The sequence below is a fragment of the Squalius cephalus genome, assembly GCF_949319135.1.
Source record: "Squalius cephalus genome assembly, chromosome: 14".
NCBI lineage: Eukaryota > Metazoa > Chordata > Actinopteri > Cypriniformes > Leuciscidae > Squalius > Squalius cephalus.
Genome location: NC_137135.1, coordinates 33,496,014 through 33,523,588, shown reverse-complemented (window position 1 = coordinate 33,523,588; position 27,575 = coordinate 33,496,014). Strand labels below are relative to the sequence as shown.

At 38.3% G+C, this 27,575-nt stretch overlaps 1 protein-coding gene across 14 annotated transcripts in view; it reads right to left on the bottom strand.

The window, feature by feature from the left end:
• Positions 1-5,152: 5,152 nt before the first annotated feature.
• Positions 5,153-27,575, bottom strand: part of LOC307170769 (protocadherin alpha-C2-like) — a gene marked incomplete at its 5' end in the record, with an annotated part of 184,187 nt that continues 161,764 nt past the window's right edge. For all 14 annotated transcript variants that reach the window (XM_079892039.1, XM_079892047.1, XM_079892038.1 and 11 more), the window contains 3 exons: positions 5,153-6,682; positions 18,615-18,700; positions 25,898-25,956. In XM_079892039.1, coding sequence (XP_079748165.1) covers positions 6,390-6,682; positions 18,615-18,700; positions 25,898-25,956 — 438 coding nt within the window. In that variant the 3' untranslated portion in view covers positions 5,153-6,389. The remainder of the gene's footprint in view (positions 6,683-18,614; positions 18,701-25,897; positions 25,957-27,575) is intronic.

Here is a 27,575-nt window from a genome sequence, read left to right as displayed (position 1 = left end):
CAAACTCAATATCTCCCTATTTGTCTTGGTTCAACCTTATTCATAGTCCATCAGATATTAGAAGATAGTTATGAATAAGGGTCATAAAAACAAAAGGCACTGAAGGCTGAGACTATGTCATCAACCAATGGTGTTTTCCTGAACAGCTCACATCACCTTTTCATTGACATCTGGTCATGCTGTTGATGCAGAGTTGCAGAGACTATTTTGATTCTAAAGTTGTACCAGTAAAATTGGTTTTAAACCTTGATTTTATTCTGTAAGATTTAATATACATAAATCTACATTTGGTGAATCTAAACCATGTTTTAAAGTTTCCGTGGCTCAGCTTTCTCTGTTTAATCTTATTCTTATTTATTAATAAGAATAAATCAAATGCAACTTTTTAATGTCAAAGTTTTTTTTTTTAAAAAAATTAATGGATTCCTGTAGTTTGAATCTTCATTATTCGCTAATAAAATTATTAAAGCTTACAACACCTAGCTCTCCCGCTATTGGCATTAATGCAAAAAAAGCTCAATTTAAAATAAAATCATCTGATATGAAAGCTGTTACAACCTTTAGTTTGTGATCATTTCAGTTTCAGTTTAAAAATATAAAATTATTATTTGACATTTGTCATGTCATATAAATGTTTGTGAATCTTATTGTTACCGCTCAGAAACCTGATTACATTTTAAAAATCAGCAAAAGGCATTGATTGAAGACAATTTTAAGTAAACATTTTAAATGCTGTATTTGAACTTTTCATTTTTCACATTTCAACACCTATTTCATGTCAATGGTTTCTCAGTTTTATATTCAGCATACACGGCATACATAGTGCATCTTCTAATCTTTATGAACACACTTAGCAAACAAGCGTCTGAACCTGACATTAAGCTATGATGGTTATGGATGAGTTTAGCTTTAGCATGAGCAAAAGAGTGCTCAAAAAGCTGCAACCAATGTTTTTATGTTTACACATTATTTCTTACTCATGACCTTTACTTCCCACAAACACACTGACACAGCCCTCCTGATGTAACTCAGTTATTGAGAGCGCACTTCAGCGTGAATCTTCTTCTTTATTCTGCTCCCCATGGTGGATGGCAGTTTGTGCAAGAGTTTCATCTCTGATTTATGGCAACCGTTCATTTAGTCGTCACTGTGTCTTTGATTTGCAAGTGCGTAGTCTCTGCAGGATACTGTATGTGTGCTGAGTCATTCAGGCCTAAAGAGCAGAACAGAGAAAACACAAAAACACTCACCTCAGCTCACATTCCCCCCATGAACTGTAATAGACAGGCATCCCATGGGCCTCGCTGTTACTGTACAAACTGTGTCTCCTGTGGGATCCATGGAGCACAAAATCCAGGAAACATGACTCCAGAAAGCAGATGTGAACTAGTTATTGTTTGATGTTAAATTAATACTGTACACTTTGGTCCAAGAGTCCAAGACCACATTTACATCTGGAAATAAACTAGTTGAAATACCCTGAAACTAAATAATTGATATTTCTAGGTCACTGAAATGCAAATCTGTGAGATTGACCATGCACTGTTTTGATCATCAACTGTTGTCATTAAAGTAAAGACATTCTGAAATTCAGGTAGGCCTACACTTTTTTTCTGTTCAACCTGTCAAGCTGTTTATAATATGTGATGCTAAATAAACTGCATTCAATTTCAAAACATTCAATCCAAAATAAAAGGATTTTCATTAGTTGGTCCTGTCTGAACGCAGGGCCTGTTTGTTTGGACGTTCATGTTGTATTTCAGGTTCCTGTTTCCTGTATCTAGTTTTGTAGTACCTTTGTAGTCCTTTTGTTTCATTGGTTCCTCACAACATTGATTGTATCCAGGTGTGTCTTGTTACCTTGCTATCTTGTTAGCTTATTTGTCTGTATATATAGTCCTGATACTTTATTAAATCCTCTGTATTTGGTTCTACCTCTCCCTCATTTCTGAGTTAATCTGCATGATAATAATTATATATATATATATATATATATATTTGTTTCTTTCTTTCTTTCTTTCTTTCTTTCTTTCTTTCTTTCTTTATTCATGATATTTTGAGATTAATGCCAGCCTCTATGGTCCTTACAATCTAGCAGAAAGAAAATGTTATATATTGTATCCTTCTGTTTCTCTGTCAGTATGTTTGCATATTCTTTTTCTGAATTTCTGTTTCAAATATATTTCCTTATAATCATTAATGCTGTATTTGTGACTTACTTTGCTGTAATGCAACTACTGCCTTTGGCCATCACTATCTCATTATAATGTTGTTTGTTTGTTTCTCACCACAGCATAAATTAGAGGAAATTTAAAACACAAACTAGTCATGACCCATAAAGAAATGCTCCTGGGTGTGGTAAACAGCTCCCATGAGAACATCTCCAGTTTAATAAGGTTAAATGGGTGGGGTCTCTAGAACTCTATGAAGTTAGGAGACTGTAGCACAATCTGATCCCATACCTTCCCCAAATTGTCACCTTTATATCTGTCCAGACATTCAATTCTGAATTGAACTGTTGCCATGGAGATCCATTCCATCATTGTAGTAACCATAGAAACAGCCTCCAAAGATCAAATAAAAAGAGAGGGTGCTGAGAAAGAAATGTATACATTTTTCTCTAGAGCTGAACTCTTGAACCTTATAACACAGACACACACTCGCTCTCTTTCTTTGATGTTAGATTAAAGAGGATTTTGAAGATGGAACAGCCGAACTAGTAACTTCATCCAAGATGTCACATGTTGGAAGTAGCATAAAATCAAAGAGTGAAGACAAGCAATGCATGAGTGTTACACCCGTCTTGAACGTGACCTTCCGTTAACCTCCCCGAAGTGCTGAAACCAGTAACATCATTAGCACGAACAGCAGACACTGCTGGAGAGAGCGTGACTTCAGAGCAAGATGTCTGTATTAGTAAATCTCTCAGTGAATTAATAATCATGATTATTACTGCCATCAAATAGGCAGATGAGCAAAGAGAAGTGTGGCGAATCTGAACCTTCACACACACAGTCACGCTTGTCTAGATTGTTGACTGGGTTGTCTGCTTGTCAAAGCTAATATAGATGAAATGTGTGTCTGTGGCGTCTAAACCAGTCTTAAATACTGCATCATAAAATCTATCTTTTCAGTAAAAATAGATTTTGCTATCTATCTATCTATCTATCTATCTATCTATCTATCTATCTATCTATCTATCTATCTATCTATCTATCTATCTTTTCAGTAAAACTAGATTTTGTTTTGTACACCAAAGCTACTTATTTTGGGCTGCTGACATAGACAGTGAACAGAATTTCATCAAATAAATGTTTCTGATTAAAGCATATCATCCAAAATATTTTTTAACAACAGACTCACAGACACAGAAACACTGACAATATTCACATTCTTAAGAAAGAAAAGTTTATTTATTTTGTGATTTATAAACACATGACCACTTTTCCATCATAATGAAAAAAATATATATAAAGAGAAAATGAAAGAGAAAGGAATGAAAGTCACTAATTCACCATCACATTGATGAGCAGGTGTACAAAAGAAGAGGGTTTAACAACAGATGAGCGCCATTCAGTTGGACAGCACAGCGCCACCTACTGATCACCACCAGACACTGAGAAAGAATGACAGCATGAACGCTCACTAGATACAAGCATACACTACATATATTGTATTTTACATCAGGATGTTTTTTCCTGTTTTTTTATTTTTTATTTCTTTGTCAAAGAAGTGAAAGAGTAGGGATAGAATCATCATACATAATTTAGCTACAATATACAGTGCTAGTTTGATCAGTATGTCAAAGCCAAACACAAAAGTCTTTTTTTTTTTTTTTTTGTCTTTTTTTGTTATCATAAACCAAAATCATAAGGAATAGGATAAAAACGAGAGCTTCAGGGCATCACACGATAGAGCATTTACAAATACCAAGGTTTAGTAACGTCATAACTGTCCACTGTAAGTCGGTGAAGAGGTGTCAGTATGCAAAAGGCTCAGAGACGGTACATACACAAATCTCTTGTGTGAATAATGAATAAAAACTATAAACAAAAATAGTAAAATCATAGCCATCTATATCTATATTCATATATATCTCTATATAGTAAGTGTTTTCTTTCTGGTAAGGTCATGCAGCAGTCACGTTTGAGTAATTGTGACATCGGTTCGAGACGTGTTTTTGGGTGTGTGGCATCAAGGTAGGCAGGCAAGTGAAGGAACCAATAGCATCAGAGCACAGATGTGTCATCGCCGCCATAATCAGACACAAAAGCAGGGTTTAAAGGCATGGGGTGGAGACAACAGTCTGACCTTTGTAGTATGAAGTTGTTGCAAACTTAAAAGGGCTGAACACTTTCAATTGGTCTTATAACAATGTAAAGGTATTGTGTGTAATATTTATCCAAGTTTAAAACACTGGATCTATCTGGTAAATCATTGCTTTGTTTGTTCGAGCATCACAATCAGCCTGACACAGCAACACTGGCTCATAACCAATAGTTTGTTCAATTCAAGGCAAACAAGGGGAAATTCTGTTTGGTGCTGCTAATGGCACATAAATTACACACTTGATCTTTAACATTGGTTCAAATTGACAAAAAGCCATGATTTTCGCCCCACAGTTTTCTCTACCAATCTCCACCCCTTGCCTAAGCCGTACATCTGTCTTCTCCCTTCCCTCCTCTTTCTGAGAATGAACCGATGAGAGACCAGCAGAAAATACAATGTCTTATACAGAGACAGAGCTGAGGTTGATTGGACAGCACTGGATCATTTGCATATGACAGTGCAGTGGGAGGGGCTTCTGTTTGACAGGCGTTGTCTGCATTACTCCATACTACATGAGTACACCACAATGTCTAGAGCTAGCCTACCCAGCAGAGAGATCAAGAGAGAGACAAACAGACAGACAGAAGCTCTGTACAGTAGCAATAAAGTTCACTTAAAGCTTATAAAAATGGTGCACAAGAAAACCCCTGCCCTTTTTTGCCCAAATTTGAAAACTCCTAGCTAATATGTTGTGTTCTTTGCTCTTGGGTAGTGTTGGTCCTCCAGACAGCAAGCAGAAAGGAGGCGACTAGGTTTCGTGTTGTATAACACTATAGGCATACTATGCTCGGCTGAGAAAGCAGGCACAAAATTAGGGTTGGGATAGAAGGGGTCAGGGTTAATGGGTAAACTACAGGTACGAGGCAATGCCACAGAAAAATTCACGGCATAACACTCATGCCTTTTCTACAGAGGATATTTAAGGATAGATTATGGGATCAAAGGTGTTTAAGGTTTGGTGAATCAACAGTAATACTGTTCACAATGCATAAACATTCTCAGCCATCCCGATAAGCAACAGGGCACATAACCAGGTCCCCGAAGATCTCATTTCTCATGAGTTTCATGTGATATTGACTTGTGAGCTTTGCATCTTTAAAATTCACTAAGAGTGAACCTCTCCAGCTGCTGGTTAACCGCTGACAAAAACCCAACCAGGTTACCAGGTTAAACACATTTCAGAGCAGGAGATGCACTGATTTTTGACCCTGTTTACTAGATGTGAGTGTCTATATATGTGCATGTCTGTGTATATATGGGACTATTTGCTCACATATATACTATGCCTTGGAGAACATTTGCTGGTAACAAAATTAAAGCAACAAAACAAAAGTGCATTCCATCATTCGGTATACATTTTTTTGTCTTTTTTGTTTGTTTGTTGATAAAACACTGTTTTTTTTTTTTCTTTTTTTTCTTTTTTTTCATTTGTCCAGGATGTGAGACTTTGTGAAAATATGTTTTGATGTCTCTTGTTTTACGGATGTTTTCGTACATCCCACACCAGGAGAAGTGAACGAGCAAAAGCGTTAATTTAGCGTCTTCACTGTTTTACATACAGCGGTGCCCAACCTGCGTATTTACACCAGCGTGTGTCCTGCTTCCATAATCTCTAACTTTACACAATTTTGAATCCCTCCTTTATTTTTTCCCCTTCCATTTTACTACATACCTGAAGCGGCACACGGCTTACAAACATTTCAAATTAGATTTTGTCTCCCTATCAAAAAGATTGGAAAACAAAAACCAAGAGGATTAATAAGACAGATGTACCAACATGAGTCTGAAGGACATTTTATGCTGAATATATCATATAACAGCTCATCAAGATGAGATTAATCAATTAAAAAGAAAGGGGAATGCCAGCTATTAGTGTAAAGCCAAACGAGATTGGATATGATAGAAAATCACTCCAAAATTTTCAAGTAGAGTGTTCAATGTTTGCTTGAGCCCCAGAAATGGATTTTAGGATTAATGAATACACGTTTTGTTCTTCAGACGTTTGTTGAGACTTCTGTCTTTAAAAAAAAATCAGCTCTTTCTTTAACTCCTTCCTCTCTCTAATCATCATCATCTTTCCCTTTCTCACGCTTATCCTTCTTCTCCTTCTTCTTTTTCTTCTTCTTCTTCTCTTCCTTTTTTCCAAACGTAATAAAGTCGCTCTTGTCATCTCCGTCTTGTCCTTGTCTGATGGAAATAATAGCCGGCGATCCAGGGATGATGAAGGCTTCAGGAGGCATCTCACCGGGTTTCAGGTGCGGAGGGCCTCCTGGACCTGGCCCGTATCGGAAATGCCAACTGTTGCTGTCCACTCCGGCTCCTACGGGAGGAGAGACCTCTCCACCCTCATTATCTATGAGACAAAGAGAAAAAGAGACCATCTTTTACAATCTTCAAAAATATAATAATGAAATGGTTAGGAAGGACCTCGCTGTGTTTCAGATGTGAGGAATGTCCCCTGGACCCTGAAATAAACACTCTGGAAGACACTTCCCTCTACATTCTTAGAAATAAAAGGTCCGATGGGGTTCTATATCGAACGCTATGGTTCTTGACTCAATTTTAAGAACCTTTTTATGCCAAAAAAGTACTATATAAAGAAAAATGTCTTGAATTATTGCATAATACTTTCATGTTTAATAGGTTATTTAAATTTTTCTAGCAATAAAGTATGTTTATGTGATGTTTAATTCACAAAATAAATTAAAACTAAATCGGTAAAATGATAGGAACCCCTAAAAGGTTCTATTTCTGGCGGAACCCTTTATAGAACCTTTTCTTGAAAGAGTATATGAACACAGTGAATCAGCAATATTAAGCCTGAGAGAAGGAAAACTTTGCAGTGATGCAAAAAATAACCAGCTGAACCAGTTCATTTTCAACAAAACAAACACTCTCATAGACACACCATTCAATCCAATACACATGCTATCCACAAGAATGAACAAACAGAAGCATGCACTTATGATGTTAATCTCTCTCCTTTTTAAGTCTTGTTTTCTTCTATTATTTTTGGTGGAGAAGAGTGCATTTTGCAGTGTCTTTAATAAAACACTCTTAAACACAATATTTTCTGTCTTTTAAAATGCTCCATAAACCTGCCACTGAAAGCATGTGGACGAAACAGCCTATAAGAGCTTCTTTTGATTTATTTCAAGAGAACATTTATTAAGAAATATATGTGGATTCAAGATTCAGGATTCATTCAGATATTTTAATTATCTAAGCACAGATAAGACGCTAATTTCCATATTTGACTTTGTATTCAAAATTGTGATATATTAGGGTGCTTTCACACTGGCAGTTTAGTTCGGAACGGGGCACGGTTCGCATGAAAAATCGCTAATTTGAACGCTGTCATATGGACCCGGGTGCGCACTGGGGTTCGAACCCGAGACTACCTGGAGGAGGTGGTCTGAGTTTGGTCGCACTCGAACCGTGCCGCGGTTCGCGTGAATGCGAAAGCAACACGGACTCGGGTGCGCACTTGTTCAGGAAGTAAAGTAACCTGCGCATGCGTTTTAGCTGATTATGATGTATTTAGTTAAATAAAACACATGTAAGGGATGATAGTGATGATGATTTACGTTGTATACGAGCAGAGGTGTAAAGTCCAGGGGTCAGAGAGTAAAAGTCCTGCCATATGTTTATTCCACCCATGAACTCAGCTGATTTCACTAATTAGTTCCTTCTCCTGGCTGAAAAACTGTGCTAATTAGCAAATCCAGGTGATTGGAACAAAATACTGAGGAGAAATTTTACTTTCTGAACCTGGACTTTACACCTTTGGATACGAGCGAGAGTGAACCTGCAGTGTATTCACACATAGTGCAAGGAATCAGCACCGGGAACAATTGCGCTCGGCCTCGGACCGCAGCAAACGAGCCCAGTGTGAAAGCACCCTTATACTCAGAAGGAAAACAAAATGGACCACATTTACTATCTTAACATATGTTCCTCCCCAAGCCTTCTCCTCCAACCACCTGTCATTTAGAGATAAAATTAACCATCCATTCCCACCAACCTTTTTTTCCCTTTTTGATTTACCCTCGGTTTCACAGACAAGGCTTAAGTCTAGTCCCAGACTAAAATGCATGTTTGAGCTGTCTTAACTGAAAGCAACTTGCACTGACAAATCTTCAAATATATCAGTGTTGTTTTGTCTCAAGATACACACAAATAATGTTTTTTCAAAAGCACGTTTAAAAAAAGCTACATTAATGTCCTAATTGAACTAAGGCCTAACCCTGGCTTAAAGGACAAGTTCGGTATTTTACACTTAAAGCCCTGTTTTCAGATCATTTCTGATGAAATAGAACGGTTAAGATTGAAATTTGGACACATGCTGCTGGCCCGAGAATTTAGCACCACCCCCACCTCCACAATGGTTGCATAGGTGCACTGGAACAATCCTTCCTAAAACGCATTAAACTTTCGTTTACAAAGATGTGAAACTCACCGAGTGGTCAGGGGTGTCCACTGATATGCTCACACAAAAATCGCAGCAAAATATGTTTTCCAACAGGTGTTTTATTGTAGTTTTTGTCCAACTCCATTGACTTGTATTGGATGAGCTGTGAGGTATGGTATTACTCCGCCGCCGGAGTATCTATTATTCAAGCTCTCAACGGAAGAATGTACAGGTGTGAGGCGTTTGGAAATATAGGTCCACAGTTTTACAACGAATGGTAAAACACCTGTTGGAAAGCATCTTTTGCAGCGATTTTTGTGTGAGCATATCAGTGAACACCCCTGACCACTCGGTGAGTTTCACGTCTTTGTAAACGAAAGTTTAATGCGTTTTAGGAAGGATTGTTCCAGTGCACCTATGCAGCCATTGTGGAGGTGGGGGGGTGCTACCACAGAAACCGAAAATTCTCGGGCCAGCAGCATGTGTCCAAATTTCAATCTTAACCGTTCTATTTCATCAGAAACGATCTGAAAACAGGGCTTTAAGTGTAAAATACCGAACTTGTCCTTTAATCTAAGCCCTTTCTGTGAAACCGGGCCATAATGTAATAATGTCAGCTTTACATGTTACCTTTACAATTACTCTGGTAGCTGGTCTGATGTATGAGGTCCCCTGCATGCCACACTGCGGAAAATCTCTCTCTATCTGTCTGATGAGCAAGTCATCTCATTTATAGTGACACTGGATCACCACAACATCACTTAGTTTAATACAGACAACACCTTAGGCATCGTATCTGTGTGCAGGTCTTTGTCTGCACCTCACCTTTTGTCTATAGCTTATGTTGCGGTGAAGATTAAGACGGATTACAACCTCAGATACATTCTGATTACGACATCTGTGAGTGAAAGAAGGTCTGTATTCACTATTGTGGGTGTGAATTGAGAGCGAGAGAGAGCGAGAGAGAGAGAGAGAGAGAGAGAGAGAGGGAGGCAGCATCCATTATGAGTCCTCAGAGAACCGACTACCCTTCCAATTCCCTCAGTAACACTAAACGCCCAAATGGCTTTGTTTTCTCTCTTCTCCCTCTCACATGTACTCTTTCATCATGTCTAAATTTCCCTTCTCCATGCCCTTCCATTTTGTTTGTCTGCCTTTCTTTATACTGTCAGAATGATTACTAAGGCACAAAATTCACCAGCATTGGGGAGTATCTAACTAAAAGAAGCAATTAAGTTATCTATATTTTTCAGTAGCATTACAATAGCTCAGCTGGTTCAAGAACTGTGTGGGACATTTGGGAAAGCTATTTGAAAAATTACTCATAATTTAAAGCATCCTTTAAATGCTTTAAATTATGAGTAGTTTGTGTCTTTGCAAAACACAGTTTCAGCTTTCCCAACATATCTACATTGACAGCAACATCCTCTGCATTTCTGTCTTGCCTTGACCTTTCATGTAATGCAGCCTTTGGACAAAGACACACGTCTGGCTGGCAGATAATGGCACAGGTTTAATAAGCTGCATGACAAGGGCATGGTTATTATGGCCAGTGAAATATCCAGCTCATAAAACGATGATGGGGAGAAAATCAAATCATCTCATCATTATGAAAACGACGAGTCTGCCGACCCCCTCCCATCTACTCGCTATATATTTATGTATCTTTCCTCCTTTCTCAAGGAGGAGTGTATGCCATCTTACATAATGCAGAAGAGGAGGTGAGGAAGGGCAGTCTGAGGATGAAATATGAGCCAAACTCCAACGCTAAACTCCTGAAGGAGCAGATTTCTGAGCAATACTGCAGAGCCAAGGAATTATGGGTTTGTTTAGATGAAACCACATCACTTTGTGTGTGTGTGTGTGTGTGTGTAACAGCAGATGACAGCAGATTTGTGTTCATGCTCTTGTGCATGAAGCACAGAAAATGGGCTGATTTCACATATACCGCAACAGCCAGTCTGAGATAGACAAATTTTCTATCTATATAATGAAATATACAAATGTTTAGATTAAAATACATGTTTATATCTATTTACCAAAGTTCATGCTACTTACTATAAAATACATGTTGAGTAGATATATCTATTTACCAAAGTTCATGTTACTTAACATATAAATTACTAAATGACATGCTTTCACATGAAATAATTAATTACAAATTTCCTTTACTGTTTGTGTGACTAATAAAGAATGTGTGGACATGCAAATGTTATTAGATATTATGTGCATGTGAAACTGATTGCCTGTACACTATGAATATATCTGATTGCTTTCTGCATCTGTATGTGTGTGTGTGTGTGTGTGTGTGGCACACCTTGGTACGTCAAGCTCTAGTAATCCTGATTAAATATGCCAGATGGCACACACAAGCTTTCTCATGAGCCTGCCAAGACAGCAGTCTGTGTGTGATGGTGTGTGTGTGTGTTTGTGTGTGTGTGTATTATGGAGGATAGTTCAGCTCTATGTAATGAGAGTACTGCATGCTATGAGAATACGAGAATAATGTTATAATTTTGTTTTTTTTTGTCATATTGTGTAATAATGTTTGTATCACTGTTGTCCATTAAGGGCAGGGATGAATATAAACACACACACAAACACAACCTAACACTAACCCATACCCTAACCAGAACAGAAAACTTTCAATTTAAAAAAGTATATATATATTTTATTTTTTTTTCAGATTTTGCTAACTTCTGGGTACAAATCTGTCCACAAAATATTGCCAAGTAAATACACACACACACACACACACACACACACACACACACACACACACACACACACACACACACACACACACAAACACGCACACGCACACGCACGCACGCAAATGAATGAATGAATGAATTAATGAATTAATTAATGAACGAACAAACGAAATCTTCATATCTCCAAGCCTCATACAAAGTTGAGTATGGAGACAAACACTGACTCAGACATAGACAGAAAGCAGAGCGATTGTCCTCAGTACCCTCTTGAGCTGATTAAAGCCCCTGGCATGTTCTGGAAAATTCCACAAGACCTACAGCATACAAAACACACTCACGCTCTTCTGCACAGCCTTTCCTCTGTGTCACTGATTGACTAAAGTGAATGCTAAAACCAAAATCATAAAATCACTGGAAATCAGTCAGACCGGTTAACATGTTAGATTTGTACAGTATAATTGGCCAGCTATACTATATTTTTTTGTTTCTCGACACCTCTGATTATTGCTTTTTTTTAATTGATATTCCTTTTTTATTGAATTTTGAAGATGTTAAATAAGCTTGTTGTCAATAAGAAGTGTGTGCGTGTTGTATTTGTGTTGGATTGTGAGTAAGAATGTGCGTTGCGGTTGTGTGCCATATGGCGCTGTAGCTGAAACGAGAGCCTGTGGGCTGTGCAGGTTGGCCCACCTGTAGAGATGATCTTTAAACAGGAAGATCAGGATAGGTCACACACATCCATTTATCTCTCCATTCATCCATCTGTACCCAACCTTCTATAAACCAGCAGCTAGCAGCATAAAAATATATTATGATAAATGTTGATAAAGGCATGATAAAAAAAGGTATATTTTGTATTGTCAAAGCATTAAAAACTCCCTCTCTCTTGGTAATTCTGTATTTTCTCATCCATTTGTCACAATTTCACCTGTTCTTTTCTCATCTGATCTTCCTTCATCCTCTTACATGCACTGTTATATCCATTTGTTTTATTTTATATGCCGTTTTTAACTCTCTCGTTCAGCCACACCCCTTTCTTTCTCTATATATTTTGCATTTCTCCTTCGCTTGTTTCTCTCTCACCCTCCCTCTCTTCCAACACCATGTTCGTGGTATGAATGGTTGCCGTGGAAACTGCCTCTTCCAGTGAAAACTGGCTGTGGCAGAGACACTGATGGAAACTAATACAGATCTCTCTCTCTCTCTCTCTCTCTCTCTCTCTCTCTCTAATGGTCAAATACTTCTCTCCCCTAGCAACAGAGGCAGTCTCAGCACCCTCCTCTCTGCACCTCTCTGTTTTCTCTTTCACTCTCCCCCTCGGTCACCCTTTTTTTCTCTCATTGTCACTTTCTCTATTCCTCTTTCCCTTAGGCTGTCTACCTGCCCTCTGCCTCTCTCTCGCTCTCTCTCTCTGACACTCCATCGCTAGCATTTTACTGCATTTTTGAGAAATAAGACAGACACAAAAAAATTGATAGATGCAAAAAAAATATATATATAAAATAAAAAGACAGAAAATGAGAGAGACAACATGCTCCATCCTATTATTTTAATTCTGCTGATGTACGCTTTGGTTTTGCCCATCTGTTTCACACACAACATAGAGAGCGAGAGAGGGGCGTTGGCTTCTCCAGTGTTTTGCACAGCAGAGCCAAAATGAAGCTCATACAAATGCAGAAGAATATTTTAATACAACACAGACCTCCAGCATCACATAAAACCAACCAGCACTACTTTACACCACCCCAGACCGACTGACTGAACATTCACATGCATGTCTAAACTGACGATTCCTCTGCTGCTGGTAACAAAGCTGATGGTGTTGTCTGACTCTATAACTCATGTCTAGCTGTTCTCATCTCCTTCTGTCTGAAAGGGCTATTTCAAACCAAAAATTAAAATGAAATACTTTACGGATCAAGCTGTCCGTCTCTCAAGCTCCAAATCTCGGCACACACAATAGAAGTGGTCCATATTATTCATACACTACATTCTATAACTAACTAAAATGTTTGTAATTATTCTCTAAATCTCGCCCTTTACAGTAGCGTTCAAATCTCATTTATGAAGAGGCATCATGCCATGTTTGATGCCAAACACCAATGGTTTTTATGTGTCACATGCATGGCCATACCCACCATTGAGTTCCTAAGGTCTGTATTTTTTTTTAATGAGGTATATATAAAAGTTGTGAAATAATTGCATAATATTAACCCTACTTTTGTGCTGCAAGGATATCACACAACACCATGATAACCGACTCTCTCATTAGCTGTTTCAGCGGTCTTCAGTGGTCTTCAGCGCTCGTCAATGTCAAAATGTTTGAAACGACCAATCAAATCAAAGGCTTTACTGTTTGCAGAGGCTGCAAATAAAATAAGATGTATGCAAGTAGCTAAACTAAACAATAATTATTTGACAGCTGTTTTATGATAGAAATGTTAAATGGCCGACAGAAATAATCAGGGATGCAAACTAATAACTTTTTTTCTAATGTTGCGGTAACACTTTATTTGAAGGGCCCCCCCTTAGACATTCTGTCGATTTTAAGCAATGCTGCACCTATGGGTCAACTAACTCTCATTAGAGTGTTAGTATACTGTCAGCTTTTCTGACAGTATTTCTGCTAACACTGCTAACACTTTGACAGTATTTCTGCTAACACTTTATTTTCATGGTCCACCAACCAACATTCTATTGACTAAAGTTACTTTGCAAGTACAAGTCAACTTATTCTACTAACCCTAACCGTCTACTAATACTCAACTAATACTCTATTGAGAGTTAGTAGACATGTAGATGCAAGGTTACTTATAGTCAACAGAATGTCTAAAGGGGACCATCAATATAAAGTGTAACCAATGACAGCATTTTGAACAGAAAATATATAATTTGTGTGATTCATGTAATGTAATTTATAATTGTCAAAGTGACAATTGTCCTCGGACGCCCTAGCAAGCTCAATTTTGGGACCTCTGTATTTATAAAACTCTGTGTATGGCTGGTCACAAGACTGATTGATTGTAGGCTTGAAAATAAGGAAATTCAATGCAACAGTATATAAGGGCTACAGCAAAGAGAAAGGTTATAGTGAATAACAACATTTATCAACAAAGTTACCATAATGCTTCAGAAGATTAGAATAGTATGGACAACACTTATTTCTTTTGGAAGCTTGACAGCCTATGATCACTGCATGCTTGCATTGTATGCAAAACAAGCAGAATTAACAGTTCTTCTTTGTGGTTCATGGAAGAAAGAACCTTTGGAACAATGTAAAGGTGAGTATTTAATTTTTGGCTGAACTAATACTTTAAAAGCTGAGCAGCAGTTCAGACTTGGAAGCTTGTGAAATATTTGTAAATGAGATAAATATTGCATAGGAGAGAGAGAGAGAGAGAGAGAGAGAGAGAGAGAGAGAGAGAGAGAGAGAGAGAGAGAGAGAGAGAGAGAGAGACCGTACTAAAATCTAAAGAGGCTTATTTCTTTCATTTCCAGCCTTTGCTTTTGCAGTCATCATCAGAGACTTAATTAGAACAAATTGCCCTTTCATCACCCAAGTAATTGTGCCCGTTTTGTCCTCTCTCCCTGCTTCTCTCCCTTTCATCTTATTGAAACTAAATTACATTCATTATTCCGAACACCTCCAGAAGTCCCATCATCGTTTCGTCCAAGAGGGTCGAGCCTCAACATAGATATCTGTAACCCGCATGCAGTTAATTAGGAAATTAAATATGCATTAATTGCATCCTGGATCTTACCTATGACCTTGTGACCCAGGAAGTTATCCCAGACAAAATGGTAGATAGGTTTTATTGCTGCCTACGAGATGAGTGCACATGAATGCCAGAGAGCAAGTCAGTATTGCTGTAATACTAAAATTTATCACATTTTGTGTAACTGGATGTTTATTTGCTCAACATAGTGTTCTACAATAGACCACATCAATATTATATGGCTACAAACACAAGCCTAGAGCTGACTCTTCATGAAACAATTTGTTATTCTAAGCCTGTGCTTGTTGATTCTGTCATAAAAACGTCTTTTATCTTAATATGTTTTGCCCTGATGTTTGTGGTGATCCGTTTATGGCCTTTGAGTGTGTGCAGACATCTCTGATTAATAACCGAGACTCTGTCCTCTACAGAAAGACAGGTGATTCTTCAATTATTTGGAGTGTGAGAAAGAGAGACTAGGCAAAATGGAGATAGAATCTAATATTGTGGATTAATTACCATGAACGGACATCGCCACAGCGAGAATGTGAGCGTGTTTGTGTTGAAATAGTCTGAGCTGACCATTATTAATATTCATCTCCTAATCGAGTCATCTCTCTGTGCTTTAGCCACGCTCTCTCGGTCGCCGCTTTGTACTGAGCTTCTCTTTCTTGCTTTGACAGATAACCTCCACATCCCCTCTGACTGTGTCATTTCCTCTTTCAGCTGATAAACTGGATTTATGCTTGATCTGGTCAGAGCTGTGGAAATCGGTGTCACTCTCTTCTTCATCACATAGCTCCGACAGGTCACCTGAACGAGCTAAACGCATATAATCCAACATTAAAACCAGGGGATTCCGCTGTTATCAGGCAGTGGGAAAACATACAAATACAATTTACTCTGGATTTTCCTGAGAATTTTTTTAAAGAAGTTTTAAAGGAATAGTTAATCCAAAAATTTACATTTAGCATAATTTACCCACCCTCATGTTGTTTCAACTGTATTATTGTCTTTATTCCAAGAAACACAAAATGAGACAAACTCAAAATCTGAGTTGTTTTTTTCCATTCCAAAAAAAGTGAATGGTCTTGTTTTCAATACAATGAAAGTGGAGAGTGATTAAAACTAGTTTATCCACTGTACATTCCCAGAAGATGCTTGTTGTATTCCTGTATTCCTATAAAGACCCAAATTAATGCCTTTATTTACAGATCCCTTCTCCCTCCAGAGCAGATCTCAAATTAACAGAATATACCATTTATTTTTTTTGTCTATGAGCTTGGCAGAAAAAATCTAACTGCTTTCCAACATGAACGTGAGCAACTGATGACAGCATATTATTTTGGGTCAACTATTTCATTAACCATTTTTGACTGGGTTGCTGCCACTGTGAAGTGATATTTGCGTCATGGCCTCGTGTGGCATTACAGGCGGATTGCGGAATCACTAATGTATTATGGTGGTTTCTGTGATGTATAGAGTTGCTCCCTGAACTACTCAGCTGGGTTTCCTAAGGAAGTTTCATGTAGGTCATATTCCTCATATCCTGCATGACTGCAGTAGCTCAGCAAAAGAGGCCAACACAGAGGAGACTGCAGCGAAAGAAGCAAGCGAGGGAAAGAATGATGTGAGAGAGAAAAGAAGAGAGTGATTGTCTAGATCGGGACAAGGGCTGATAGAGCAATAGATGGTCCTGAGGGGTAATACCAGTGAGACTGTGAAAGACAGTGTTATAGTCCTGCCAGACCACACACTGGAAAATTGTATTGCTCAGTGGTTGCTCTTTCATAGCTATTTTCAAATAGATTTCATTTAGGTTTTTCTCAGATGTATGAAGTCCCTAAAGGGACATTGAGATTGACAATTTTTTTTTTAAATACTTTTGCATTCTCTTGCAGAAAGTTCCCCTGAGAAACTGCGTTCGCTCTTAAATCCTTTGCTTTCCTTCACAAATACTTTTGTGCTCCCCCGAGAAACTTTGTGTTCACTCACAAAGAACTCAAAAGGTTTGTGAGCGAACACAAAGTTTCTCAGGGTAACGCAAAACATTTGAGAGAGAACCCAAAAAAACACTGACTTATTATTTTTCGACCCATCTAATACTTCTTTTCACCACCATGTCCCTTTAGGGGCTCCATACAGATGTTTCTGCCAAAATGCATTAGAAGAAAAAAATACAACAAACAAGTCAATAGTTGAGTATACAACTATAAAATTAATGAAGAAAACAGCTCAGACCATAGGCGTAATTCTATGGGGGGACAGGGGGACACGTCCCCCCCCAATATTCAGAGAAGGACAATTTGTCCCCCCCAATATTTGATCATACTGTATGATTATGCGGGCGATATCGATGTGATTGCAAATACGTCTTTCTTTCGAGCTCCGAAAATATAAAATCCCGGCCGGTCCATTTCCCAAATTCATTCGACTGGCCTTACACTATACATTAACAAAACCTATTTCTCCTGAAATCCATGTCATGTTTTCCCTATACCTTTAGTAGCTCGTGCACCGTCAGTGAGTTAGGAAAAACCAAACAGAAGAAGAGTTGGGAGCGCGAAATCTGACAGACATTTGGCCATACCTGTCAACACTCCCGTTTTTCCCGGGTTTCTCCCGTTTTTTAGCCCTATCTCCCGGACCCCTCCCGGTTTGTTATTTCTCCCGGGAAACTCCCATAATTTGCATGGCCCAAACTGAGTAAAGCCTCTGTTTAGGCTATTAAGGAAATATAATTTTGGCAAAAGAAGAACTTTTATTTTAAATAAATGTTCATTTTAAATCAGCCTATGTCAGTGTGATATGTTACCATATTATCATGCTTAACACTAAGAATTTGAATAATTGTAATGTGATGATCAGATGCAGATATCTAAATCAGAGAATATCATAGGTTCGGGCGGTTTGCGGGTGGATTATTTATTTTTAACAGTGGATTCGGGTGACTCAAAGTGCACCAGATTAATGAACTTACCTTTAAAATGTACAAAATTTTCTTCCGGGGGAGCATGCCCCCGGACCCCCCTAGAAGTACCAAGTACACTTAACAGCATGACTGTTGTATGCTGGTAAGTGTTCGGACTCTGACTTTTATTTTATTTTGATTAAAAAAATGTGTGCATGCGCCAACACAAAAAGTCCCACAGCTGTCCCCAATGTGTGATTGACAATTTCGCCCTTGGCTCAGACCATTTAATATTGGAAGTTAGAGATTTCAACTACAATCTATTCAACTAATCGAGTACAATCTATTCTCAATGCTAAACTCAAGAGGAGAAAAAACAAACTCTGAGAAGCAGAAAACATACAGTAAGCTAATTTCTCCATTTGATCTCATTTTAATTTGAGAAACAGCTAAGAATGGAAAGAGATCTCATTTGTGATGTTTCATTTCTTGAAGAATGTGTCTGCACATAGAGTTTAGTTCCCATATCTTACCAGGAGCGCTGGAGACGGTGGGCCAGTTCTGAACCAGAACTCCTTGAGCACCCTGCATCACGGACGACTCCTCCATATGGACCGAACTACACACAAATAGAGGAGAAATAATGTTAGATTAAGACTATTTATTCACTTTTAGGGTGTGTTCACACTTGTACTGCAGTTTGGTTCACTTGGTTCGTTTGGTCCAAAAGAAAAGCCAAAATTTTGTCCTGGTCCGCTTAACGTTCACATTGGCATTTTAACAACTAAACAAACTACAGCTGGTTCAAAACGCAGCAGCTCGAGTTCTTACCAGAACCAGGAAGTATGACCATATTAGCCCGGTTCTGTCAAAACTGCATTGGCTCCCTATTAAACATCGCATCAATTTTAAAATATTGCTGATTACTTACAAAGCACTGAATGGTTTAGCTCCGCAGTACTTGAGCGAGCTCTTAACGCATTATAGTCCTTCACGTCTATTGCGATCTCAAAATTCCGGCCAGTTGATAATACCTAGAATATCAAAATCGACTGCTGGAGGTAGATCCTTTTCCTATTTAGCACCAAAACTCTGGAACAGTCTTCCTACCATTGTCCGGGAAGCAGACACACTCTGTCAGTTCAAAACCAGATTAAAGACACATCTCTTTGACCTAGCTTTCACATAATACATTATAGACTTCTATAATTTAATGTTAGGCTGCATATAGTAGGTCAGCCGGAACCGGGAACACTTCCCAAAAATCCTGATGTACTCGTTACATCATGAGAAGAATGGCATCTACGCTAATTTTAGTGTCTGTGTTTATCCCGAGGTTTTCCTGCAGCCTGCCGGATCCAGGCCGTATCCAGATCTGACGAGGGACCTTCGCCTGGACCGATGACAACGCAGTGCTGAAGTGCCAACTAGTCTCTCCCTATGGAGGATCCCACTACCACTCTACAGATAAGGCGTTGTCGGGAAAATCCGTTTCGCGTTCCTACCCCAAAGCAACAAAATAAAATAAAATTCTTTATCAAAATTTATAGGGAAAGACAAGTACTTTGTTTAGGCTTGGCTTGTAGGGAATTCCAAACCTGCATATATTCAAACGCACATAACTATAGAACCCATTCTAAATGCTCATGTGAACGCCATCAGTGTTTCTCACAGGTTCGCGTTTAAAGTCTGTGTAGAGGGAATGGTGTCGTCTTAGCGGCCCCTAATTTAATAACAAATGATCATTGCGACGGAAGCAAATCAATCAAAACTAACTTTAGATGGAAATAACTTACCGGTAACTCTGCTGTAAAGCCGAAACAATCTCTGTTACCTTAAATTATACGCTTATCTCTGTAAAGCTGCTTTGAAACAATCTACATTGTTAAAAGCGCTATATAAATGAAGATGACTTGACTTGACTTGACTTGAACACCGAAACTAAAGATACGGAACCTAAAGGCATAAAGATGTTCACAACCTGGTTGGTCGGCTTTTATGTTTATGCATATGATGGTATTTTGACCAGAACTTGTGAAGAGCTTATAAAATGTGTAAAGGAGTCAAAACAGCGGCAGGAATCCCTCCATCACACACAAATGAAGATCTGCTGCAAGGAGACGCGGTTCTGACGCCTGAACCGAACTGTGATGGGCAATATCACGACTATGACGAGAAAAAACAGGTATGCCTGAGCATTCTGTCCTTTTTCGAGTCGCTTCTTCTGACATCATGTCCCATTTTGGTTTATTTACATGTCTTTGGTCTGTGTTGCGTTCATGTTTCATTCAAACTGCACCAGGGTTCGTTTGGAAGTTCGCTTGTTTGGTGGCACCATGGTTTGGATGGGAGCGCTCACGCTTATTCAGATGAACCGCACTAACAGAGCAATCAAACCAGGATTCGTTTTGATCGAACCAAACATGCAAAGTGTGAACATACCCTTATAAATCAGTTAACAAATATTGATTTATTGAATTAGTTTATTAGCAATTTCCAGACTTTCTTAGACATATACACAATTTAATGTGCTCAAAAACACCCTGCTCAAGCAATTTCAGATTGATGGTCTGAAGAAGAAGAAACATCATCATTTTCATAATTGAAGGGTCTCTTAAATGTATGCACATATCATTCTTTACATTCATGTATATTTTTCTATTCAACATTTTATATCAAATTGTGTCAGACTCAACTCTATGAGAAAAAGATTTGTCTGTAGACAATGTATTAGACAATGTGTGGCCTGAAAGGTCTAAAGACTGTCTTATTCTCCTTGGCTTTTGACGTTTAGGTCTGGGCTGGGTTTCCCGAAACCTTCTTAATGCTACGTCGTTCTTAAGTTACACCTTAAGCTGTACCTTATCGTTAATACGTGTTTCCCGAAACGTTCTTAGTTAAGTATACCTTCTGTAAGTCATACGTTTGGAAGGTTGGTCTGGACCACTCTTAGCTTTACCTTATCACTGTTGCAGATCTATACAAATATAATTCTGAAGTTTTAATATACCCAGACAGTGTTCAATTAGGTTAATTCAAATGTTTTCATGCAAAGAATAAAATTGTCATTATACAGATTGTCATTAGATTTTTAATTATATTATCCAAAGGTACATCAGTTGGCAAACCATTAAAGGCTTAATAGTCTATTTAAAGGGAATGATTGTGGTGGGGAGTTTGCTCAAACTATGGCAGCGATACAGCGCATAGTTGTTCTAAAAGACGGCGCCGTCCGCGGAGCGCTTTCAAAGGCCAGTGAGAGCATATAGCCTACTGTCAGTTAAGTCCTATTCGGACGCTAATTGTTTATCATGGGCTCGTACGGTATTTGAAACATTTACAGGGGTAAGTGATTTTATTGCCGTCCGAATCCATAATGTCAGTGTTTTTTCTCACCCAACCCGCGTAAAAATCCCTGGCCAAATTGTTTTTTGACAAACAGGTCGTGTGGGAATTTAATTGCCGTCTGAATCCACATCTCTGAGTTTACAAGAAGAGATTCAGAATTCACTGTTTAAATCCTTTTTTATCAGTACCGAGTACCGTAAGTAAGATGTACACTTTTATTACTGAAATGCTGGAAAGTATTTACAAGAACAATATTTCATTGCAGCTCCACCTCAGCGAACAAAAATGGGAAAGAGAAGAAAGCACGTACAATTTTTTAAATGGTTATTGTGGCAGCAATATATGATACAATTTAAAAATACGTAGGCTAGGCTATTATAGGCTATTATAGTTTGGATTATTTTTTATAATATCCCATGAGTCCTAATAAATGCAATTTCAACTATTTCTGAAGTGCTTCTTTTGTAAACATCACTTTCTTGCGAAGCAGCCCCTGCACGAGAGAATTATTGATTCATCGATATCAACCAATTCAGCAGCATCGCCACGGACAGCACCCGGTAACGTCACACGTAAGAAGGTATATCTTAAGCAGCTTTCTAAGGTATAGTTCGGGGAACACGCCTAGTAATGGTATACCTTTAGTTAAGTTATACCTTAAGAGTCTTCGTAGCGCGCTAAGAGACAACGTTATCGGGAAACCCAGCCCTGATCATTGTGAGTGACATGCACGACGGATGACAAATATGATATAGTTTGTTATAGTTTATGTTGCTTGTAAGTGCTTAAGTTTTATGATTTTTTTTTATGTACAGCACTTTGGTCCACTTTTGAAAGTGCTTCATAAATACAATTGAGTTGAGGGTTTGTGTTTGACCTTGGCAGAATGGTACATGTAGGTCTTCAGTGAGAATTCAGTGAGAATTGAAATCTAGAGGCTTGGATTATAGATTAAGGATTAGAGCGTGATCTTCTCTGCAGTCACATCACCTCTGAGATTAAAGCTTACATTCCTGTGCACTCAATTTTTCACACCAAAGATTTTTTCTCTCTCTCACAGACACAAACAAACAGTTATCAGTGTAATTTTTTTTTGCAGTTGATCACCCTGTTTCAATTGGAAATACACCATGATATGAAAGTAAAATGTGCTGCAAATGGCATTTTATCTTGACTCCGCATGCACCCACATATGTGTGTCTGCATCAGGAAAAAGCCTAACAAATTGCCAGTGGCAGAAATTCAAACCAAGCAGGAGGTTTCTTTTGCTCTTAAAAAAGGGGTGTTATCACATTCCATGCTGTCTCTGTAGATATGTATACAGCTGGAAGTGTGTTAAGAAAGGATTAGCTCACTGTGTTCAGAGTGGCTGAAAACATGAAGCATTTTAGGGTCGTTCCATAACATCAACTGTCATAGAAGAATGGGGGAAAATGCATTTCAGATGGTCGCTGTTGATGAATGCTTGTCCCTTTACCACAATACAACCTTTTATTGCACATAAACGCTAATCATCATGGCGTATTGCCATTAAAAAAAAAGCAACCAATTTCCAACATAGCTGTGCTAGTTTCATGACTATTAAATCAGACTCCTTTTCTCACTTAATAGAATGATTTGAGCTCAAATCAGTATTTCATGTCCATTTATTATACAAGGGTCAAGAATATTTGCAGTGTCATAATGTTGAGTGTAAGCTAGAATATTGCAGGAACTTGGGAAAATTAAAAATGCAGGAAATTAGAGCAAAGAAGAGAACTGTATTCTATTGTTATGATAACAATGCCTTGACTGTACATTATATAAACATATAAAACATGATCACTTTGGTCACTTGTGCAAGCAACAATAGGCCTACCATTAAAAAGTAAGATTTTTTAAAATGTTTTTAGAAATAAGTCTTTTCTGCTAGGCTGCATTTATTTGATAAAAATACAGTAAAAACTAGCAATACTGTGAAATATTATCTAAAATAAATGTTTTCTAGAAAATGTATAATGTATAAAGTGTAATTTATTCCTGTGATCAAAGCTGAATTTTCAGCATCATTACTCCAGTCTTCAGTGTCACACGATCCTTCAGAAATCATTCTAATATGCTGATATGCTGCTCAAGAAACATTTATTCTTATTATCAGTGTTTGAAAACTGCTTTTTTTAAAAGCTTTTTTTGTGGAAATTATGATACATTTTTTTTTCAGGATTCTTTGATGAATAGAAACATTTATTTAAAATGGTAAAGATCATTGCTTATCTACTCTATTTGATTATTTTAGCACACCAGTCGTTAGTTTATTTAACTCTTTATGGGATAGATAAGTAGTATGTATAGTTCATGTATTTTCAAATGTGAATTCTAAAATATAAGTAATACGCTATGACATTTCTGACTATTGCAATTAACAACTAAACTGTTAGAAACCCATTCAAAATAATCCAAAAACAGGATGCATGCAGAACATGCAGTGATGGGTGGAACACCACCATTTTATTTGCCCCACCCCTCCCCATCCCTCCCCATCCCCCTCCACATCTCCCTCCCCATCTCCCCCTCTCCCCCTTTCCTCCCTCTCTCTTTCTCTGATGAATGTTTGCAGTCCAAGGTCAGGCGGTTACTGCTGCTATTACATGCAGTGTGTGTGTGTGTGTGTGTGTGTGTGTGTGTGTGTGTGTGTGTGTGTGTGTGTGGAAGCCATTTTAAAGAGCTGTGAAGCAGCAGTCAGTAAGGCTAATACATTATTAATGAGAAACACTGGACCAAATACATGATCCTCAGCTAATGTTCAAACATCCCCCAGTCTCTTTCTTCCTGTCTGCTTCTCCTTCCCTCGGCCCATTTCTGCTTGCATATCAATGTCATTGCATCCTCCGCTGATCATTTCTCTACTTCAACATCCAAAAAGCTATTTTTGTCTAAAATCTTTTTGTCTGTGGAGTGAAAAAGTAATGCCTTTAGGAGAGAAGAAAATCTCTTTCTGAAGAAAATATAAGTAATGTTTGCCCTTGCGAGTCTCACTCGTGTTGTCAGGCCGTTGCTAAGGTATTCTCACTGGCTTACCATTTGAGGTATTGTTCATGTCACAAACTGTTGCATGTCAAAATACTAAGGTTCAAATCCTAAACTCTAAAGATGAGCAATAGTAAACATTCATGAAATGAAAAGCTATGACCTACCACCAATGTAACCCTTATAAATCTGCCTTAAACTCAACAAGCAAAGCAAGAGCATCATTAAAGTAAAATTAATTTTGCAGTGCACATAAATTGCGAGACGGGAATCTGATTTAATGCATGAGAATGATTTGCGTGGCTACATTAGCTCTCATTAAACCCTGCTGTAATTAGGAGGGAATCAGTGTACCACTAATGGAGATCAGAGGTCATTCAGTCACACACGCACACACACACACACAGCTCTGGCATATGTGACTGTGCTGTCCAGTCTGTTGTCTGCAATGTCCTTCGTTGCCATCATTTTGCCGACATGACTGTAGGCATTACTTCAATCGCAGCATATGACCTACTTCTGCTTCCACGGAAATAGTCGCTGTACAGCTGTACTGGTCATTCAGCGGCTGCTATGGTGTATCTTGTGGTTGATTCAGAACGAGTGGTGGATAATTGTATCCACTGGACCAACCAGCATGGTCCAGTGATGTATGGGTAATGTAATGCCAGTGCACAGTTTCCATGATCATACCAGCATCACTTGTTTTTTAGCTAACTACTTCCATGTAATGTCTGAAAATGATGTTCTAATATGCGTTTTGGCAGATCAGATCACAAGTAGACGAGGGAGACACATACCTGTTTACACCAGGTGTTTTAATCTGTCTTTTTTAAACCACTTTTCTCTGGATTAATTCGAGGGGAGGGTCTATGGGCGGGTAAATGTATATGTTTTTTTTTTCAGATCTTTCTATCTAATGGATAAAAGAGGCTCGTGCAATTTACACATGAATGCGCCCGGAGACGACGGAAAAAAATACGGAGAACAGCAGCTTTCGTTTCTGCTCTGACAGCCTCAACACCAGCCGAACGCTGTGAGTGTGTGTTAGAAATCAGGAATGGTGAGAGAACATTGTGTTTGGTTTGTTTTTCATCTTTAAACCAAACTTGCTTTTTAAACAAAGTTTAAATCCTGCCTGGCTAACGCTCTTCTCATAATACTTAAGCATTAGGTCAGTAGGTGGAGAGTAGATTGACTTTTGTGGCTGTTCGAACACATTCGACAACATGAACGTTTACACTATGAAAGTAGTCAATCCAGTCTAATGAGTTTTCGACTACATCTGGAAGTGGTTGAAAGTGGACAAGCTCAAAACGTTTTAGACCCCGTTTACACCTGTATTTAGCGTCGTCCACTTGTTATCCGATATCTATCTATATCTATCTATCTATCTGTCTATCTATATATCTATCTATCTATCAAATGAAAAATTAGGACAACAAAACCAATCAAGTCTTACCTTTGCATTCCTGCTCTGAGAGACGCTGAATATCTCCAGTCTGCACTTGGAACTTTAGGCTAAGAAAGACAGAAAAAGAGAGACAAAGAGAAGTGACGTTAAGCGCTGGGATGGATCAAAAAACAATATTATCTCATTAATTAATCATGCTGGAGTGTAGTCATATGGTCATAATGGCTGCAGAACTGGGGCTTTGGAGAAAAGGCTTAGAGTTAGGTCTTAACACACACACACACATAGACACACAAACGGCGTCACTGATAAATTGAGATGCTCATCACCCAAAAGATCTGAACCAGCCAGACCAACCATTCAAACAAACAGACACAGGGACAAATCAAGGGCATAAACCCCTGGAGGAGCAGTAGCAGAGGGGTGAGATCGATCTGAATGAGTCTCCTCAGGGAGAGAGAAACTGAGGCATATCTGCAGTCAAAATGCACAAGGCGAGAGGATGTTTTGCTTCTTTCTTTTTTTTTAAACAGCTTACTATTAGGAAAATTATACTTCTGCTTGCAGTAAAGAGAATATGAGGTGGTCCCAATGCAATAACCTATTATGGTTCTATAGACTAGTGCTTCTCAAACCTGTCCTGGTATAGATATTCATAAGTCGGGTTGAATATACAAGCATCTGCAAAGTGAATACATTATTTTCATTTTCTATCTCACACACATCTCCTGGTGGACATTCATCAATGTGAAATCCAATTCGCAGTGTAATCAGCAGGGCCTGCTCTCCACACAACACGCAAACACACACATCCATCATAGAAGCCTGCAAAACAACTACAATACACACCTGCTACTGGTCATGCAAAAACATCATACCTAGCTGGAACCTTTCATATTCTGTACAAACGCTCAAATAAAACTTTCTCCAAATAAAGACTGAATATAAATCAGTTACAAATCAAGAGTTTTTTACCAGGGCCATAACATATTTCAATCACCAAACCTCTAATACTAAGAGAAAAAACAAACACAAACTCAAAGGATTGAAACTGTGTGTAACCATCTGATGCACCAATTGTGTGTAAAACTTTCCCTAAACAAAACCAGGCGTAATGTACAATGACTCATTCAATATATGAGTAAATCAGGATATGCAGTAGGAAGAATTTTGAAAGATTTTGGATGAAGAATACAAGGGTTAAATAATGTGCAGAAATTACAGACACTCAAATCAAGTGAATTTGAAAACAGAGTAGGTTGTGGAGCATAAAAACTGGGGATCTGTTTTTTATTCATCTCACAGGTTTTTGATTTATCACCAACTGTGTGTGTGTGTGTGTGTGTGGTGTGAAGAGAGGCAGATAATGAGTTCAGTCTGATCTCGTCTCACCAGCAGTTCCTTACTCTCTTTTTCTCATTTTCTCTCTCTCTCTCAGATCCCTTCTGAGTGGACACACCTCGCCTAGATACAGCATTCGCACCTCTGCACCAACCAATCACAATCCTTCCTTCCTTTTCTTTCCACACCAAACCACCCAATCAGCCACCAGAAACCGCTCCACTGCCACTTAATCACACACTGGGAGAATAAACATGACTGACATTTAATGAGAAAAGCTGAAATGAGCCAGTAATTACTTCACAAATAAGAGGCGCTCACACATGTTTTCTCATCCAGCAATCCCTGAAACACTCACAACTTGATCAACAAAATAACATAAATG